Source organism: Enhydra lutris, unplaced genomic scaffold (genome assembly GCF_002288905.1).
Source record: "Enhydra lutris kenyoni isolate GAN:26980312 unplaced genomic scaffold, ASM228890v2 scaffoldscaffold30, whole genome shotgun sequence".
In the NCBI taxonomy this organism is placed as follows: Eukaryota; Metazoa; Chordata; class Mammalia; order Carnivora; family Mustelidae; genus Enhydra; species Enhydra lutris.
The window spans coordinates 4,039,754-4,057,897 of NW_019154114.1; the positions used below are offsets into that span (position 1 = coordinate 4,039,754).

The following is an 18,144-nucleotide window of genomic DNA, read 5'->3' on the forward strand; positions in this document are numbered from 1 at the left end:
GAAACCACTGTAACATTGTTTAGCAACTATACTCCAACTGAAAAAAAGGAACAAGGCTGTAGGCTCCAAAGAAGATAAACCGATTCTTTACCTGTCTGAACATCCAGGTGAGACATTCAAAGGTAGGGCAGGACTCGGACAATTCTTTGTTGTGTCTAACTGCTCTGTAGGATTTCTAGTACCACTGACAACCCCGAATGCCAGGAGTCTCCCCAACCATGTGATTGGTGCCTCCGAGATGCCCTAAATGCTCTCCAAGGTGGTCCCATGAGTCGAGGACACAAAAGAGGAGGCCATCTGGAGGTCAAAGGACCACAGGGAGAGGCACCTGAGTAGGTGAGAGGGTAGAGGGTTGGGCATGGCCTGAAGAAAGTGGGGGCCCAGGTGAGAGCACTAATGAGGGGTTCTAAGGGGCCTCTCCAAAGTCAGCTCCAGAGAGAATAGGTTGCTTTCTAAGGATGGAGGGTTGCAGACCCCGTGTGAACTTTGCTGCCTCTCACCCAGCTCTTCCCTCAGAGGATGCCACTGGATCTACACTTTCCTGGTTATCAACTACTCTGGGTCCCCTCAAGGACTGCACCTAAGCCACACACTGAAAGGATTATGGGGCCCTCACAATGGTAATTAAGTACAAAAACAGTGCAAGATGTTACTAAAGTGGTAGGTAACTATAAAGAAGGTAAACATAATTCTGATTTCTCTCCTCACACTTATTTCAATAAAATATTAACTAACAAATTCTTTTAAGGCACCTTCCTTTGGATCTCCTCTGAGACAGGTTCCATGTGCCTGTGGGGTGACCCACCAGTGAACACAATCTATGAATTAACTTTTTAATGAATAGACTCATTTAATTAACTCATTTCATTAATCGACCCATGACCTTTTGAAGTGGGTACCATTCTTATTTCCATTTTGCAGATGAGACATTGAGGATCAGATTGATGAAGACACTTGCTCTAGGTCACATGGTTGGAGCTGGGGCCAGGACTGGCCTACCTCGAGCCAAGACTGTGCACCACTCTCTAGGCCCCTTGAAAGGCATTGGTCAGAGGATGCCTGGGTGGCTCAGTCGGTTAAGCCACAGCCTTCTGCTCAGGTCATGATCCCAGGGTCTTGGGATCAAGTCCTGAATCGGGCTCTCTGCTCAGCAGGGAGCCTGCTTCTCTCTCTACTTCTGACTGCCACTCTGCCTACTTGTGTGCGCTCTTTCTCTCTCTCTCTCTCTCTATCTGATAAATAAATAAATAAAATCTTAAAAAAAAAAAAAAAGAAAGGCATTAGTCAGCCTCCCCACTGATGACAGTTTTGTGGAGGGATGTATATGCATGTAGACACACACACACACACACACACACACACACACTCTCTCTCTCTCTCTCTCTCTCTCTCTCTCTCTCTCTTTCTCTCTCTCTCTCTCTCTTCCTCCCTCCACCAGCTCTGGGAAGTGAGAGATGCTCAGGTGCTTCCCGCAGTATGTTTACGCCCCCTTGTGGCCACATGTGAGGCTGTAGCTCCGTCTAGATTGACTAGTCCATTCTAGTCAATATCCACCAGCAGGAGCCCAGCCTAGCTACTTAGCTAGCTATGCTAGGAAAGAACCTTGGGAGCGAAATGGGGGAGTAACTCTTGTTAAAATATTTAAAATATTGTGGGGCGCCTGGGTGGCTCAGTGGGTTAAAGCCTCTGCTTTCGGCTCAGGTCATGGTCTCAGGGTCCTGGGATCAACCCCCACATCGGCCTCTCTGCTTAGCAGGGAGCCTGCTTCTTCCTCTCTCTCTCTCTCTGCCTGCCTCTCTGCCTACTTGTGATCTCTGTCTGTCAAATAAATAAATAAAATCTTAAAAGAATTTTTTAAAATATTGTTGCTGCTGTTTGTGCTCCTGCTTTGCTGGGCACCCTAAGCTCTTGTTTCCTCTGCTGTCCAGGGACTCCCGTCCTGGGTGGAGCAGGAAACTGGTCAGTGCCACCAAGCACCACTGGGCTATTGGGAAAAGGGCATATGGAGGCCTGAGGCAAAGGCCCCACTGTTCATTAAAGGTATGGAGGATTGAGGAGGGCATGCCAGGCAGGGGAACAGCAGGGGCTTTGCCTTGGAGGTAGTTACATGAAACTGAAGTTAAGTGTGAAAAAAAAAAGCTGAATTAATTTTGACCCAGTCTCCAGCATAGCCTGGGGATGGGGGTGCCCTGATTACAGTGATGGGTCCTAGTTCTTCAGACAGAAATAGCTCCAGAGCCAAAGAAAGGAGGACAGCTCTGCTTCAACACCCTCACATACTCCTTTTTGCCCCCATTCCATAGTCACTATACAGCTAGGAGGAGGGATATGACCCTGCAACAAACATGGGAATGACTGCCCCCGTTGAGCAGATGGTGATACAGAGACTCTAAATTTGACTGATATCCCTTGCTCAAGTCATGCATCCAACTGACGGCAGTACTGGGGTTCTTATGTCTGCCTGACCCATAGCCCAGCCTCTGAAACCACCACATTACCTGGGGTACCTCGTGCTAGAAGAGGCTCTTGTCTTTTGGAAAAGCAGGTATAAAAAATGCTCAAAAACTTCATAAATGAGCCCTGAGGTCACAGTGCCACCCTGTCCCTAGGCAGGGAAGAAAAACTACCCAGTCCGTGGGTTCTCAGCCTTCTACAAGAAGTAGGGTGTTGAGGTGGAAGTTTAGATTGTTGCTATTGGCCGATTAAAGTATCTTTGGTTTTCCATGAGTGTGTTTGCAAGGCACTAAGAGACCAGGCTCAGAAAAGACACATATGTCTTTTCACATATGTCATGGAGATGAAGGCCCAATTTAAATTAGTCTTTACCTAAAGATACCTAAATAAGGGGTGCCTTGCTGGCTCAGTCAGTAGAGCATGTGACTCCTGATCTTGGGATTGTGAATTCAAGCTCCACATTAGGCCTAGAGCTTACTTAAAAATAATAATAATAATAAGATTGACTAAATAAAATGACAGTATGGGGAGAGAGTAACTGTCTTTCCCTCAGGGGAACTCTTCCTCTGGCTTCAGAGAAGCTCCAACAGGCCCCTTAGGCTATTAAACATGGATAAAAAGCTTCTAGAAGAGTGGCTTGACTGTGAGTCCAGAGAGCAGGGCTTGGAGCCTTCTTAGCCGCAAGCATGAAGGTGGGACCCCTGGAAACCTGGGTAAGTCAATTCAGGTCTCTGGACTTCATTTTGCTCTTCAAAGAACGGCTATCTGAGCATTTCATAAAGTACATGGGTTCTGCCAGATGTGACTAGATTTATAGCAAAAAGGAGGACCATGGTGAAATATTTAGAATTGCTCCAAGAAAGTTGGATGAATTCCTTTTACTGCATGATTTCTCAGTGCCTTGACTAAGTCGATGTCATTGTGAATCTGTTCCAGGGGTGGGTAGTACAGATGGGACTCTTTATTTCTTGGAGCTTTTTCTGGGATGCTGCTCCACGAAGCACACTTTTAGAAAGTGAGATGCTTTCTCCTGTTCTTTCCAGCCCTGGCGCAAGGGTTAAAGATGGGGAAGGCAGGCCCTGCCATAAAATTCAAGTCTAAGACCTTTGTCCTTGCTGTTTTTTCTTCAATGGAATGCTCTCTCCCAGATAGGACAGGCTCACTCTCTAACTTCCTTCAGGTCTCTCTCCAAAGCCTACCTTATCAGAGGAGCCTTCCCTGATTTCCCTGTATAAAACAGCCTTGGGGGCCCTGGCCCTCTCTCCAGGTGCCTCCATTGTCCTAAGGCAGCCCACTGTGCCTTCTCCTCTCCCAGTCCTACATGTAAGGGTGTAGGACAGACATTATTGGGGATTTTACTGATTATTAAATAACGTGATGCATGTCAGAAAAGAAAAAGTGTATAAAGAAACAAATGGAAAAGGAAAAAATGTGAAAGTTTCATGACCCAGAGATAAGCATTGTTAACAGCTAGGTGCGGGCCCTGCTGTTCAACTTTTCTCTGCACGCAAAGATATAGGCACAAAGGGAAGAAGAGTAGGAGGAAAAAATGCATAAATAAATGTTATTATCACACACACACACACACACCCAGTTGTAATCTGGCTTTTCATCTGATGTTCTCTTCTGTCCTAGCTAATAGCTCCTTCCTGGCCTTTCCAACCACACGCTTAGTGTCTTGTTAGATGTCGGGGCGGGGGGGGGGGACCCCTGCTCAGGTGACACTGTACCCCCTCACCCCTTAGCCTAGGTCACTGTGTTCCTCAAGGAATTGCCCCTGGGCCTGAAAGGGGTGCTCCAGGGCCTTGGGGTGGGAGCCCCACAGGAGCAGCACAGAGCACCTGCTGGGCACCCTTAGTTTCTTAGGGAATTTCACAGGGTAGCATAGGCTACGCCGCAGGGACATTGTTTGCTGATGGAGCCTACTCCACACCCTGCAGTGACAAGAGAAGGCACGAGAAGCGTGGAGGGGCTCCAGGGCTGTCTTCCAACTCCCTCTTGCTTCCTCTTACCCATACCAAACCCCAAGAGCGGTTCTTCTGCTCCACTCCAAACTTACTTTCAAGAAAAGATATGAGTCACTGGCAACTTGAAGCGCCAGTGCCAACTACCAGGCCCACAAAACTGCCCCTTCCAAGCAAGGAGTTCTACAGAGGCTCAGAGAGAAGAAGTGACCTGCCCAAGACCACTCAGCACACAGGAGCAAGAGCTGGGCCTCAGGCGTAGGACTCCAGGATGATGGAAAATTCTGGGCCTGCCGGTGAATAAGTCTGAGTCAAGATGGCTGTGGGATGGTGGTGGCCAAGGGACTGATTGTTTTGGGGTTACACGAGATGACCTCTGGTCTAGGTCATCACAGCCTGGGGTGCAGCTGATCCACCAAGCAGGTAAAAGAGATTGATCTGTGTTTGGAAAAGCCTTCAAGAGACAGAAGTACCAAATGAGTTTTCCCCTAAGGGGTCTGCCCGTCTGCCTCCAGGGAAGGCCAATCTTTAGCTTTGGCTCTACTACCTAGGAGCTTAACACAACCACTTTGAGGCTTCCTGATAACCTGGTGAGATCTGTTGCTTCGGAGCAAGTTTGAGGAGAGGGCTGAAACAAGACCTGTATTTTTAAAAAATTCCCAAGCCTTTGTCACTAGTGTCCCCAAGACTTGCTAAATATGTCCTTGAGTTTGCTACTCTGTATGGATTGTTAACCATTCCCTCTGAAGGAGAGAGGGCCCTGTGTGTGTGTGTGTGTGTGTGTGTGTGTGTGTGCGTGCAAGCACACACGTGTCCATGTGTGTGGTCAGTTTGGGAGAAAATGGCACCAGGAAAAGCCACCTGCTTGGACAAATGTGGTGAAGCTGAGTTACTTGATTTGGGATGGCACCAGTCTGGAATACAATTGTCTGAGAGCACAGATGTGCTCAGAGCAGTGGGAAGGTTTTTCTGGGTTTATTCAGATGTGTTGAGGAGTGATGATGCCTCAGAACCTCTCCACGGATAAGCGCATCTAGTCGCTGGCAAAGAAGAAAGATACCTGAGGTTTCTACAGATTCTCACAGATATCAGGCCTAGACGTTATAGTTTTGGCAGTTGGGGAAAAAAAAATGGCTGTACCATTGCAGTTCCCCCGACACAACATTATCCTCAGATCCAGCTTTCCTAACATTCCATAGAAACTCTTATCTGTGTAGCTAGCAACTCAGGGAATTTCGCCAAAATCATCCAAGATATCTAACTCCCTACCCAGGTCAGGCTGTTTTTTAAAACAGTTTTGCTGCTGCTGCTTCTCCTTCCTCTCCTTCTTCTCCTCCCCCTCCTCCTCCTTTCTTCCCCTGATTATACAAGATGGGCCAGATGGAGTGATATATATGTATGTTTACTGTAGAAAATTAATATTGGGGGCGCTTGGGTGGCTCAGTGGGTTAAAGCCTCTGCCTTCAGCTCAGGTCATGATCCCATGATCTCTGCTTAGCAGAGAGTCTGCTTCCTCCTCTCTCTCTGCCTGCCTCTCTGCCTACTTGTGATCTCTGTCAAATAAATAAATAAAATCTTAAAAAAAAAAAGAAAGAAAATTCGTATTGTTTACCTTTGACTGTCTCTCTCTCTCTCTCTTTTTTTTAAAGATTTTATTTACTTATTTGATAGAGAGCACACATGCAAATGTGGGGAAGAGCAGAGGGGCAGATAGAAGGGGTGGTGGAGGGAGGAAAGGGAAAGAATCTCAAGCCCACTCCACACTGAGCACTGAGTGTGGAGACCAAGTTGGGGCTGGATCTCACTACTCTGATCACGACCTGAGCAGAAACCAAGAGTCAGATGCTTAACGGACTGAGCCACCGAGCCACCCCTACCTTTGACTATCTCTTTAAGATAAATTAAAAGAAGTAGAGTAAGTGGATCAAAGATCTGTCCATTGGGTAGTCTCAATTTACACTCCCAGCTGCCTAGATGGCAATGCCTACCCACCAGTATGAAGTACTCATCATGTTTTAATGTTTGTCAGGCTGATTGACAAAAACCAGTATCTCATTTTAATTCATTTGCTCAGTTTGGACTGAGGCCGCGTATTTTTACATTTCCTCAGAAAACAATAGCTGATCTGCTGCTCTTCCCTTCTCAAGGAGAGTAAGTCCTTTTCTTTCATTTGTCTTCTTATAGGGCCTTGAAACAAAGAACCACTAGGAGACTGGCTGGAGTTCTTGGGCTGACCATCATATGTCAGTGACTGAGCTACTAGCTATAACCCTTGAAGGAAAGTTCCAGTGCACACAAAATTATCAAGGGTATATTTTTATTTTGGAATTGTTGTTGTGTGTGGTAACTTAGAAAAACTCTGTGGTTTCAGAGTTAACAGAGTGCTATAATTTTTCTCAGGAAAGTGTGGTAGGGGCAGCCAGCTGTGTGTCTCCAGCAGTCACCTCAGGCACCCATAAACACCTACAGATGGAGTAATTAAGCTGTGTCACCCTTTGTCACCCCAAATGAATTATCTATATGAAAAATAAAAATAAAATTGCACCATTTCTTTAGAATGCCTTGGAGCTACTTTTAGTTTCAGTCTGAAAGAGTCTTCTCAATATCCAGGAAGAGAGATAATGCAAATTCTGACTTACAGATAAAACTTCCGGAAAGGGCCAAGGGTGAGTGGCAGTATGTCATACCGGGAGTAAGTCTGACAGGAGCTGTCTGATGGCACACACGTCCTTGGGTCCAGGTGGGCTGGCCAGGCTCTCCAGGTAAGCCGGCATGTCTTCCTTCCCGAAGACCACATTCTCAGGGCTCTCTAAGTGGCCTCTCTGGTCATCTCCTAGTTTTCTCTCCTCCAGGAAAGGACTGCACTTGCTTTACAACAGTTAGTAGAAGAGTTTGAGTAAAGCCATTAGTAAGCAAATGGGATAACCAGAATCCCACAAGGCGAGGGACTGAGGGATTATCTGGTATCTTGGTTCTCAGCCTTTCTCAACCCACCAACTGCTAACCATTCTGGGTAACTGTCAGTGACCAGATCAATGTAATTGTCTTTTGAAGGCCCAATGGTCCCTAGGGAACCAATGAAGACTGTAGAGCAGGAATTTAAGTTTTAGAAGTGTCACTGCATATTCTATGGAAGAAAAGCTGCTAAATTGTTAATTGGAAGGTAGAGAGCCAGATGAGAGGATTGGAATAGGGCCCTGAAGTCGCTGGAGACAAATGCCTGGATTGGAGAGATACTTGGGAGATAAAGCGAACGGGATTAGATAACTGACAGGAGATGGGGTGGAAAGAGGGAGAGTAAAGACTCCCAGACTTCCAGGGGCACCCAGGTGGTTCAGTCAGTTAAGCCTTCGAGTCTGGGTTTGGGCTCAGATCATGCTCTCAGGGTCCTGAGATCCAGTCCCAGTTAGGTTTCCGCGTTCAGCGGGAGTCTGCTTAGGATTCTCTTCCTCCCCTCTCCCGCTACCTCTCTCTCTCTCTCTAATAAAAATAAATAAAACTTTAAAATAAAAAAAGACTGCCAGGTTTCTGGTTTAGGCCATCTGGGAAGACAGTGGGCCCATTACTGTAGGTTAGGGCAGGAGAGCAAGCGCAGGCTTGGCAGGAAGGCGTACCTACCGCCCCCCGAAGGAGGTGTACAAGTGGTTGAATATAAGGCTGTGGCGCCTGGGAGAGGGGTCTGGACCGGTCGGCAAAGCAATGGAGAGGAAGCCGTGAGGTATTATTAACAAGAGTAAAAAACTGAAGAGGCTTCTCAGTTTGGGGTGTGCAGAGTGTGGGAGGTAAAGTGGTGGGGTTCCAGCCGGGCCCTCAGCCCACTCACCATTCAGAGCCCAGGAGACTGGTGGGGATGGGTGGGGAGGAACCGGATTTGGTCCCTCCCGCCCTGCTCGCCCCCTTGTCCTCATCGGCTATTGGACAACTCCTCTGTCCGTCAAGAGCCCGCCTCCGCAGGTGAACCAATAAGAGCCGGCGAGAGGATGCTTCCTTCTCCATCTAGATCTGCACAAGGGGCCGCTTCAAGGAGGTGAGGCTGGAGGAGTGGCAGCCGCCGTACTGTGCGCAGGCGCGGAACTGACGGGACGGACCCCGCGGCGGTGGCGCAAGCTGGTGAGAGGAGAGCGAAGGTCCGAGGTAAGGAAGGGGGGCGATCGTGGGATGCGGACTCTTCCTCCAACCCCACTGGGTGTCGCCTGCGCCTGGCTCACCCCGGCCCGCAAAATCGGATCAGGTGATGGGGTGGAGAGCCGAGGTGAGATGAGGTGAGGGGAAAGACCCGCAGCTACGGTCGCCCCACTGCGCGCACGCGCCACGTGGGCTCGCGGACTTGCCAAGGACCCTTGGCTTCGGACCCGGGCACCGCACGAGCTGCTTTAGCCCTTGGAGCATCCCTGTGAGCTAGGCGCCTCGACTGAATTTGCCTGTTTCGCAGGCTGAAGCTGGGGCTCAGGGACGTGGCCGGTACGGGCTTGAGGGAGATCGGGCTCGGTGGACTCCGGAGCCCGAACTCTTCTTTATGAGGCTGTGGGTCAGAGACTTGAACTTGGGACCTGTTTGGTTTTTTGAGGGGCGCGAAATTGTTTGGATCCCGGCTGCGGCGGACCTTCTTGGGCTGGAAAGGGTTGCCTGGTTTCTCTGCAGGGCCCCGGAGGAGTGGGAGGTGCCAGGCGCCCTCTGTACTACTTGACCTACCACCGCGTCCCCAAGTTCAGCGGGGTGGGCTGAGGGGAGGAGGACGATCCTCAGTTCTGTAAGCTCCCAGTGCCTCAACAGACAAACTTGTGGAGGGCTGGTCTTCTGAACAAAATCCGAAAACACGTGGGAAACGCTCCTCTTAGGTCATCTGAGAAAATAAAATAGAGCAGGGTTTTTTTGGTTTGTTTGTTTCTTCGTGTTTTTTTGGTCTAAGAAAAAATGCCATCAGAGTCTGTTGAAGCTGCTAGGAAACTGTTCCTTTCGTGTCCTTGGGGAGGCATGTGAATCTTGTGGAAATCAGTTTGGCAATATGAGTCTACACCCTTTGACCTGCTGATTCCGGCCTTTGGGAAATAAGTAGGTTAAAACCTAAATAGGGAAAAGGTTGGTGTGCAACACAGTGCAGTTTGGTGTTCATAAATGTTAGCCAGTGGAAACGATCTCTAAATCTACAACAGTGGAGAACAGTTAAGTAAATTGAGATTGTTTATGCCAAAATGGGGTATTGCACATGCATGGAATGTAGTATTGTGAATAAAATACTCCTAAAAAGAAAATCACAGTGTAAGTTGTGGTTTCAACTATATAAAAATGTATACAGAAGGACTAGAGGAGTCACCTAATGATAAAAGTAATTACTACCTTTTTGGAGCAGAAGAGTCATATTTCATTAAATCCTCAAAAAAACCTCATGAGGCTAGTGTTCTCATCCCACCGTCAGACAGCTGGAGCTCAGTCAAGTGAAGCAGTGTATCTGATGTTAGAGAGCTCATGTCATACCTAGTTTGCTCTTGGGCCTTTGGCAATGCCATGTCGACCGGTAGTTGAGGGCCTGTTGTGTACTTTGTGTAGGGCTGGGCCCTGGAAAGCCACTGGTGAGTAAGGGAACCTGGGTTCCTGATTTCATGGAGCTTATAGAACAGTGGAAAAGCAGATATTTAAATAAACACTTACAATCTGCTGGGGGAAGTGAACATGGGAGCTAGATCCTGGGCTCTGGCAAGGGAAAGGATTCGGGAAGGAAAAGAAAAAGAAGGAGCCCCTGCGTCAGTTGTGAGGGATGAGTGAGCCCTGTGGGGAAGCCTTCAGTGGCTCTCTAAGAGTGGAGAGCATATAAAAACCCTGTTTTCTCCACTTTCTGGAATGTTACTTATGTGTTGTAATGGGAGGTAGGACAACTTACTTATGTATTTTGAATTTAGTCAACTCTTTTGAAGTTTATCTTAAACTGCATTTGTTCAGGATGGTAGCACATGTTTTCAGAAGTCATTGTTTGTTTGTTTTTTAAGATTTTATTTATTTATTTATTTGACAGAGATCACAATAAGGCAGAGAGACAGGCAGAGAGAGAGGGGGAAGCAGGCTCCCCACTGAGCAGAGAGCCCGATGTGGGACTCAATCCCAGGATCCTGGGATCATGACCTGAGCCGAAGGCAGAGGCCCCAACCCACTGAGCCACCCAGGCGCCCCCAGAAGTAATTGTTTTTAAGAAATTGAATTTGAGCTTTCTTCAACTCTTTAATTTTCAGGTCTAAAGAAAGCCCCTTTTGCTGAAGGAACACATTTGCTAGTATAGTTTCATAATGCCAAGTACTTTGCCCTTCTGGATCTTAAAAAATTCTGCAAGGAGCGGCATTGCCACGTTACAGGGGGGCAAACGTTTATATTCAAGGTGGGCCTCAAATGGAAATGAAGCAAGTTGGAGACTCTTTTCCCACCTACCAAGCACCAGAAAAAGCAGTGTCCCGTGCAGTGGCTTCACTCTGCAGAAAGCCTTAAGACATACATCAACAGAGGAAGATGACTTTCAGTTGCAGCTCAGCCCTCAGCAGGTAAATGAAGTTCTGAGAGCCGGCGAGTCAGCCCACAAAATTCTTGACCTTGTCAGTGGAGTCCCAAATTCGGTGTTACGGTTTGAGAGCAACCAGCTGGCTGCCAATTCCCCAGTGGAAGACCGTCAAGGTATCGCTACCTGCCTGCAGACCAATGGTCTGATGTTCGGCATCTTTGACGGACATGGTGGCCATGCGTGTGCTCAAGCAGTGAGTGAGAGGCTCTTCTACTATGTGGCCGTGTCACTGATGTCCCAGCAGACCCTGGAGCGGATGGAGGGAGCTGTGGAAAGCATGAAGCCCCTGCTGCCCATCCTGCATTGGCTCAAGCGCCCAGGGGACAGTATCTACAAGGATGTCACGTCCATGCACCTCGATCACCTCCGTGTCTACTGGCAGGAGCTGCTTGACCTGCACATGGAAATGGGACTCAACATTAAGGAAGCATTAACGCATTCCTTCCAGAGACTGGATTCTGACATCTCGCTGGAAGTCCAGGCGCCCCTGGAAGATGAGATGACAAGGAACCTTTCACTCCAGGTCGCCTTCTCTGGGGCAACAGCTTGCATGGCCCACGTGGATGGAGTTCACTTGCATGTGGCAAACGCTGGTGACTGTCGGGCCATCCTTGGGGTCCAGGAGGACAATGGCATGTGGTCTTGTCTACCCCTCACCTGCGACCATAATGCCTGGAACCCGGCCGAGCTGTCGCGGCTAAAGAGGGAGCACCCTGAATCAGAGGACAGGACGGTCATCGTGGACCACAGGCTGCTGGGCGTCCTCATGCCCTGCAGGGCCTTTGGGGACGTCCAGCTGAAGTGGAGTAAAGAGCTGCAGCACAGTGTCCTGGAGAGGGGCTTTGACACCGAGGCCCTCAATATTTACCAGTTCACCCCCCCCGCACTACTATCCTCCCCCCTACCTGACTGCCAAGCCTGAGGTCACCTACCACCGGCTGAGACCCCAGGATAAGTTTCTCGTGCTGGCCTCGGATGGTCTTTGGGACGTGCTGGGCAACGAGGAAGTGGTGAGGCTGGTGGTGGATCACCTGGCCGAAGCAGGTCGGCACAAGCCAGACCTGGCGCAGAGACCTGCCAACCTGGGACTCATGCAGAGCCTGCTGCTGCAGAGGAAAGCCCAGGGCCTCCACGCAGCCGACCAAAACGCGGCCACACATCTGATCAGACACGCCATAGGGACCAATGAGTACGGGGAGATGGAGCCTGAGCGGCTGACAGCGATGCTGACGTTGCCAGAGGACTTGGCAAGGATGTACAGGGATGACATCACTGTCACGGTGGTGTATTTTAACTCAGACTCAATAGACACCTATTACAGGGGGAGTTGAGAGGCTCCCGTCTGGCCAAGGTTAACTTAAATGCTTTGCTAAGACATTTTTCATTTATCCTTAAGCTGGCTCTTCAGACCTTACTGTTAAAAAGGCAGGCAGATGTCGCTTGCTTAAAAATAGACTGACGTGAGCGAAAAAAACCAGCCTTGGTTTAAAAACAGTAGCAGTGATTTCATGGCCCCGTGTGTTTTGGTCACCTTTTCTAGGTAGAGAGGGCAGAGCATGGAGAGCATATGGGCTTGGGCCCATAGCCAAAGCCCTTTTATAAAGACACTGTTGTTAAACTGTCAGCCTGAGCCTTCCGAGGGTAGGTTTAATCATCGTTCTGAGAATGTGAAGAACTTCAGGATTTTCTGAGGTTATGCTGCAAAATCGGCACACTTGTCAGTTTTCCCTCAGTTCACAGTCGTGGACAGCTAGACTATGAAGGAAGGTTTTGTTTAGTTTTTATTTTTAAATTACTAAGACCTAGGTTTACAAAGCATATTCTAGAATACTTTTCTCTGCAACATTCGAACTTTTTTTGTGTGACTCTACTTGTGAAAACATTATGTGATGCTACACCCTCGTTGTGTTTTAGTTTGGCCTAAAACTGAGTCCTCAGAGTTGCAAACGGGCCTGCTTGTAAGCATGCTTGGAATGACTCGTCTTGGTTTTCAGCCAAGAGGGGTGAGGGTGGGTAGGCCTCTGCACCAGCTGAATTCACTTGTGCAGCTGGCAAGCGCTTCTGCTGTGTCTCACCCCTTGAACCTTGAGCCATACTAGGAGGTAACTTCTGTCTAAGCCTTAATTCCTGGCCTTCCCTGCATTAATAAAATACCCTCCGGGGCTTAGCCTCTGGACAGGTTAATTGAGAGCACTTAGCCTTTCTGATTATACCTCTCAAACGGTCTTCTGTGAATTCCACCTAATCCTCCTACCTTTGCTCTGCTGACTGCCTCGCTCTGCAGCTGCTGCCTCCGTGGTGCTGTCCCGGAGGAAGGCTCCCTCTCCATAGGGTTGCAGGGAAGGAGAAGATGTGATTATGTACTATGATAGTTGGGACAGGTCAGTGGGCAGGACTGGCACGTGCTGTGGATTTTGGGCTTAAGACTAGACCCGAGCCTGCCTGCACTGTGAAAACACAAAGGATTTGAGAAGTCACAAGCGAAGGCTGCCTGTTCGCCTCCTGAAAGGCAGGAGGGAAGGGGGAGGAGTGAGATTGGTCAGACAGGACACTTGCCTGGAGACTGTGGGCTGAACGGCCTCAGCTGCTCCTCGGGGAGCAGACCATATTTAGTATAGGAGTCGGGGCAAAAATAAAAATGTGACCCGTAATGGCTTCTGTGGGCAGCACAGTCTTCGTGTTTATTTCAAATGAAGCCACGTGCCTCCTTTCTCGGGGAACGAATTTCATGTTCTCATGAATGGCGGTGGCATTTAAACAACAGGAAGTGTGTCCCTAAACAGAAACACACATATAATCCCACAAAGCTGACCATTCTGTCTTCCCACACTACATTGGTTGAACCCTCTCTTCGTCTCCACCTTGTGCCATCCACTGAAAGAAAAGAGAGTTTGACTTTTCATGTCCCAGTGACATTCATTCACTTGTTGGGGGACTTCTAGCTGGGAGACATTCCTCTGTCTGCTTTCCAGTGTAACTTTTTGGTGACAGGGGCTTCGTCTCTACTCAGTGCTTCAGCTTTGGTCATTCTATTCCAAAACCATTAGTGTTCCTTTTTTTTTTTTTTTTTTTTAAGATTTTATTTATTTGTTAGAGAGAGAGAGAGCATGAGCACAGGCAGACAGAGTGGCAGGCAGAGGCAGAGGGAGAAGCAGGCTCCCCGCTGAGCAAGGAGCCCGATGTGGGACTCGATCCCAGGACGCTGGGATCATGACCTGAGCCGAAGGCAGCCGCTTAACCAACTGAGCCACCCAGGCGTCCCAGTGTTCCTTTTGATCTTCTACATCTTAATTGAGAAATGAAACGTGAATCACTGCTATTGTGCTTGCAGGAAGGTTTTTGCTGGAGCTGAAGACTGCTTGTCTGTCATTCTTTGTTCTTGATGCCAGCTCAACCCTGGCCCACCTCGGGACATTTACCGTATTACCCCGACTGTCTGAATCCTGTTTGGGAGCCTGGCGTGGGTCACAAAATACATCTGATGCAGTAACTCATGGGACAGCTGAGAGGACACAGACTTCCTGCCTGCTTCTCCAAGCATATCTGTGTTCTCTCTCTGCCTAGTATATTGCCCGCTTTCTAGTCGGTATATTGAAGTGGAAAAAAGGCTGATTTGTTGTCTACCTTTTTCCACAGTGAACTCTCTCAGGCTCTCTCAGCTCTTTCCCTGAATGCTCCAAGGAGAGCCTCCTGGTTAAGCCCCAGCATGTCTGTCTCCCCGACCTAACTTCTGGTGTCACTGGCCTTTCTGAGACAACATAGGCTATTGCTGGAGGACACTGGAATTTGAGAGGGGGTTGGTGGTACTTGTCAGTCTTCCAAAGCATTTATCATTTCTTTTATGTGAAGCTTTCAATTTTGAGACATCTAAAAAGAACTAAGAAATAAGATGGACCATTTAATATTTTGGATGTAACTTGAATACCGTATGCTTTGGTTCTTTAAATTGCGTCTTAGTTTAGGTAAGAAGCTTTGGTAATATTGGCATAATTTAGATATTGTTTTATGTATAAATAATACAACCCTGCTGATTCCGGGGATTGGTCAAAATAGAGAAGATGGTATAGTTCTAGATTCAAATTAGAATGCTAGGTCAAGTTACTTAGATTCAGTTTTTCTGAGGTAGTATTTGTAACAGTCAATCTAATTTGTTATTTTTTAAAAAGATGATTTGTTAAAATGAAAATGTGAACTTTGAGGTATGTTAATATATAAACAGTTTTCCCAGAAGTCGGATTGGCCTAAAAGATCATTTGCATCAGACACACTGGGTAAAATTTCAGTTTAGACATAACTAAGCTGCACCTTGTGTATGTCAGTGCAATAGAAACAGCTTGAACTTGAGTCAACTAAAGAAGAGAATAATGAATTGTATGGAACAAGAGAATGTGTTCAGAACGAGTCTGGCTTGACTCTTTGGTCTCTCAGTTCCTGGTAACCTATCTTCACTTGACAGCTCTTGGGAGAACTCTGCTTCCCAGGTTAAACCAGAGGATCCTGGAATGGAGCCATTGTAGTTTCATTTTAAAGTGGTGCATTTGTCTCTGAACATGACTCCTTCCCCTGACAGAAAAAAAAAAAAACCCTGGTGTAGCTTTGGAGCTGGGCTATGAAGACTGGTGCTGCTGTCATCGTGTGGACTGCCTGGCGTATCACTGAGCGGGAACGTGGGCTGCTGTGCCATCATCTCCTGAGCTGGCTGAGCCTCTGTCCCTTATACCTGGGGCACCTGCTGTGTAACATGCTTCCTGGAAAATAATTCTTATCAAGCATTGACTTGGAAAAATGATTAACCCTGTTCTTTCATATTTACTCACATTTGATTTTAAAATGTATAGCAATGTTCTTACTGGACATTGATTTTCTAACTGTTAGAGATGTTTAAATGAAACTTGTCAATAAAAGAGGCTAAATGAAATTTGGTGTGTTTTGGTTTGAATAATAATTTCCTTCGGTCCTTAGGGTACTGGATAGACCAGCCTTTGAGTCACCACCCTTATCTGGCCAGGGAAGATTTTAGTTTGTTCAAGGCTCCCCCTCCCCCACGCCCCAAAAGAAGTTTTCTGTGCAAATTTTTGATGGCTGCTGACCACACAGGAAGTCCTCATTTGGTGTTAACTCTGTGTGCAGGGACCTGAAATGAAGGAAAAGGAAGTGAAGGCTTGTGTTGTAAGGGTGTCCACACACCCAGTGCCAAGTTCTGCTGGGGTTTCATATTATTTAACTGAGTTCATAAAACCAGCTTGTGTTCAATGCAGAGCCAGCGTTAGGGAAAATTTCCAGGCAGTAACCTCCAGTGTTGAAGAGCCCCCTCCTTCCCATTCCTACTCCCTGAGCTCTGTCTTCCTGCCTCTGAAGAGAGGAAGCTCCTAAGGACTGTCCCCCCAGCCCCCGCAGGGTGCTTCTTGAAAGCAATCCAACTATTAAGTCATTAACACTTCAGTGTGGGCTAGGGTGGTTCACCTGGGCTTGAAGAAGAGCAGGTTTGCTGGAGGGAAAGGTGGAAAAGGGAATGTCTGAGGTCTGATGAAGATAAGAGGAGCTATTTCCCTCTTTAATATCACAAAAGTGAAAAACTTGCCCCCGACACTATGGTAGGGCTGAGATTTGAACCAAATCCACAGTCCATCCACTTGTCCCAATAATGGCCCCTTCAAAAAGGGAACATAATGCATGAAAACTCTTTCATTGCACAGTTTCAGCCCAGGGTGGGTGGGGATGGGATGGAGAAGTAGGTGGTGCTGAAAAGAAGCTAGATATACTTAACACATGTGTTCCAATATTCCGTCATTTTGGAACATGATAAAAATACAAGGGGAAAAAATACAAGGGAAACGGAGAATTAAATTTTAAAGATTGAGCTCTTTGGACTCCTTCCAAGGGGAAGAAATAAATTCATGTCGTTTCCTTCATATCTAGAGTTTTTGTTTTTATTTCACTTGATGCTGTTAAATCCCCTATAGTGGTTCCCAGGCTTGTGGCCCTCTGAATCCTGGGTGGCCAGTGCTCCAAGCAGCTCCCTCTGGAACGGGTGAGTGTCCCTACCAGACTTCTATGGGTCAGAGTGTCTTTGTTCCACGAGCCCTTGACCTTATCTGTCCTGTATGGGAAACTGCCTAGCTGCAAGGAGCAAGGCGGAAGTAGGCCAGGACACATTCCTTTCCCTCGTGTCTGGAAAAGTGGTCCGTGGAGGGACTTTCCTAAACCTGCTCTGTTCCACGTCTTCACTCTTCCTGCCTTTCCAGAATTCTGGAAAGACCTCACTCGCCCAACCTCATCCTCCCTACAGCAGATGAAAAGAAAGAACGTCTGCCACCAAATGCTGCTCTGTCCGGTCCACCCTGCACACACCTCATGCCCTGGGTCCAAGGCTCCGGGGATGGCCCCTCCCAGTGGGGGGCTGAGAGGTGTGACCTTGGGCACAATGGCCATGAGGATGGGCCAGACAGAGCAGGGAAAGGAGCATGAGGAGTGAAGAACAGGGGTGGATCTGGTCCAGTGGGTCTGAGGACAGACTCTGGGGTCTTTATGGAAGCAGGGATGAGAGTGCAGTGAGGGTTGAGGCGGGAGGTAGCCAAATGTGGCTGGGTGGGCAAGGGGGACGCCTTCGGGTGGTCTCCTGGGAGAGGAAAGCGAGCGCAGCCAGGTAAGGAGCGCAGAAGGGACTGTGGGCGTGGCTTACTCCTGGTCAGCGTGGAGGTGCGGTGGGCGTGGCTTTCTCCTTGTCCGCTTGGAGGTGCGGTGGGGGCAGCACCGCAGACCCCACCGCTCCCCTTCACTTCCCCTGCAGCGCTGAAACCAGGTGCTTTGGGGCGTTGGTTCTTGTTTTTCTCCTCTCCACTCCACTGCTGTAACATCAGGCCTGGCCCCTTGTCCTGCTGATTGTAGAATGAACGAGGAAGGATGGGGGGATTGACAGTGGGAGGGATGATTGGAGGGAGGGGGGAGCAGATGAAGAGGAATCAGTCAAAGAGAGGTCAGAGAAGTAGTAGCAAAACCGTGAGCGGTGGTGTGAAAAGGTGTGAGGAAAGGGGGTGAGGAGAAAACCGGTGGGTGTGGATAGACGAAAATGCACAAGTGATTTTCAAAGCATCGCTAAGGAGAGGCAAGGAATTCTCATGTGGGACTCAGGACACAGGGTGGGCCTGGATGGTGGGGGCTAGCTCTGTGATAAGAGGCGGG

General features: G+C 48.3%; 1 protein-coding gene across 1 annotated transcript; it reads left to right on the forward strand.

The window, feature by feature from the left end:
* Positions 1-8,507: 8,507 nt before the first annotated feature.
* On the forward strand, positions 8,508-14,013 carry LOC111152870 (pyruvate dehyrogenase phosphatase catalytic subunit 2). The gene is given in 3 exon segments (XM_022511563.1): positions 8,508-8,552; positions 10,643-11,839; positions 11,841-14,013. Coding segments are annotated over 2 exon segments (1,596 nt in total). The 5' UTR covers positions 8,508-8,552; positions 10,643-10,696; the 3' UTR covers positions 12,294-14,013.
* Positions 14,014-18,144: the final 4,131 nt, after the last annotated feature.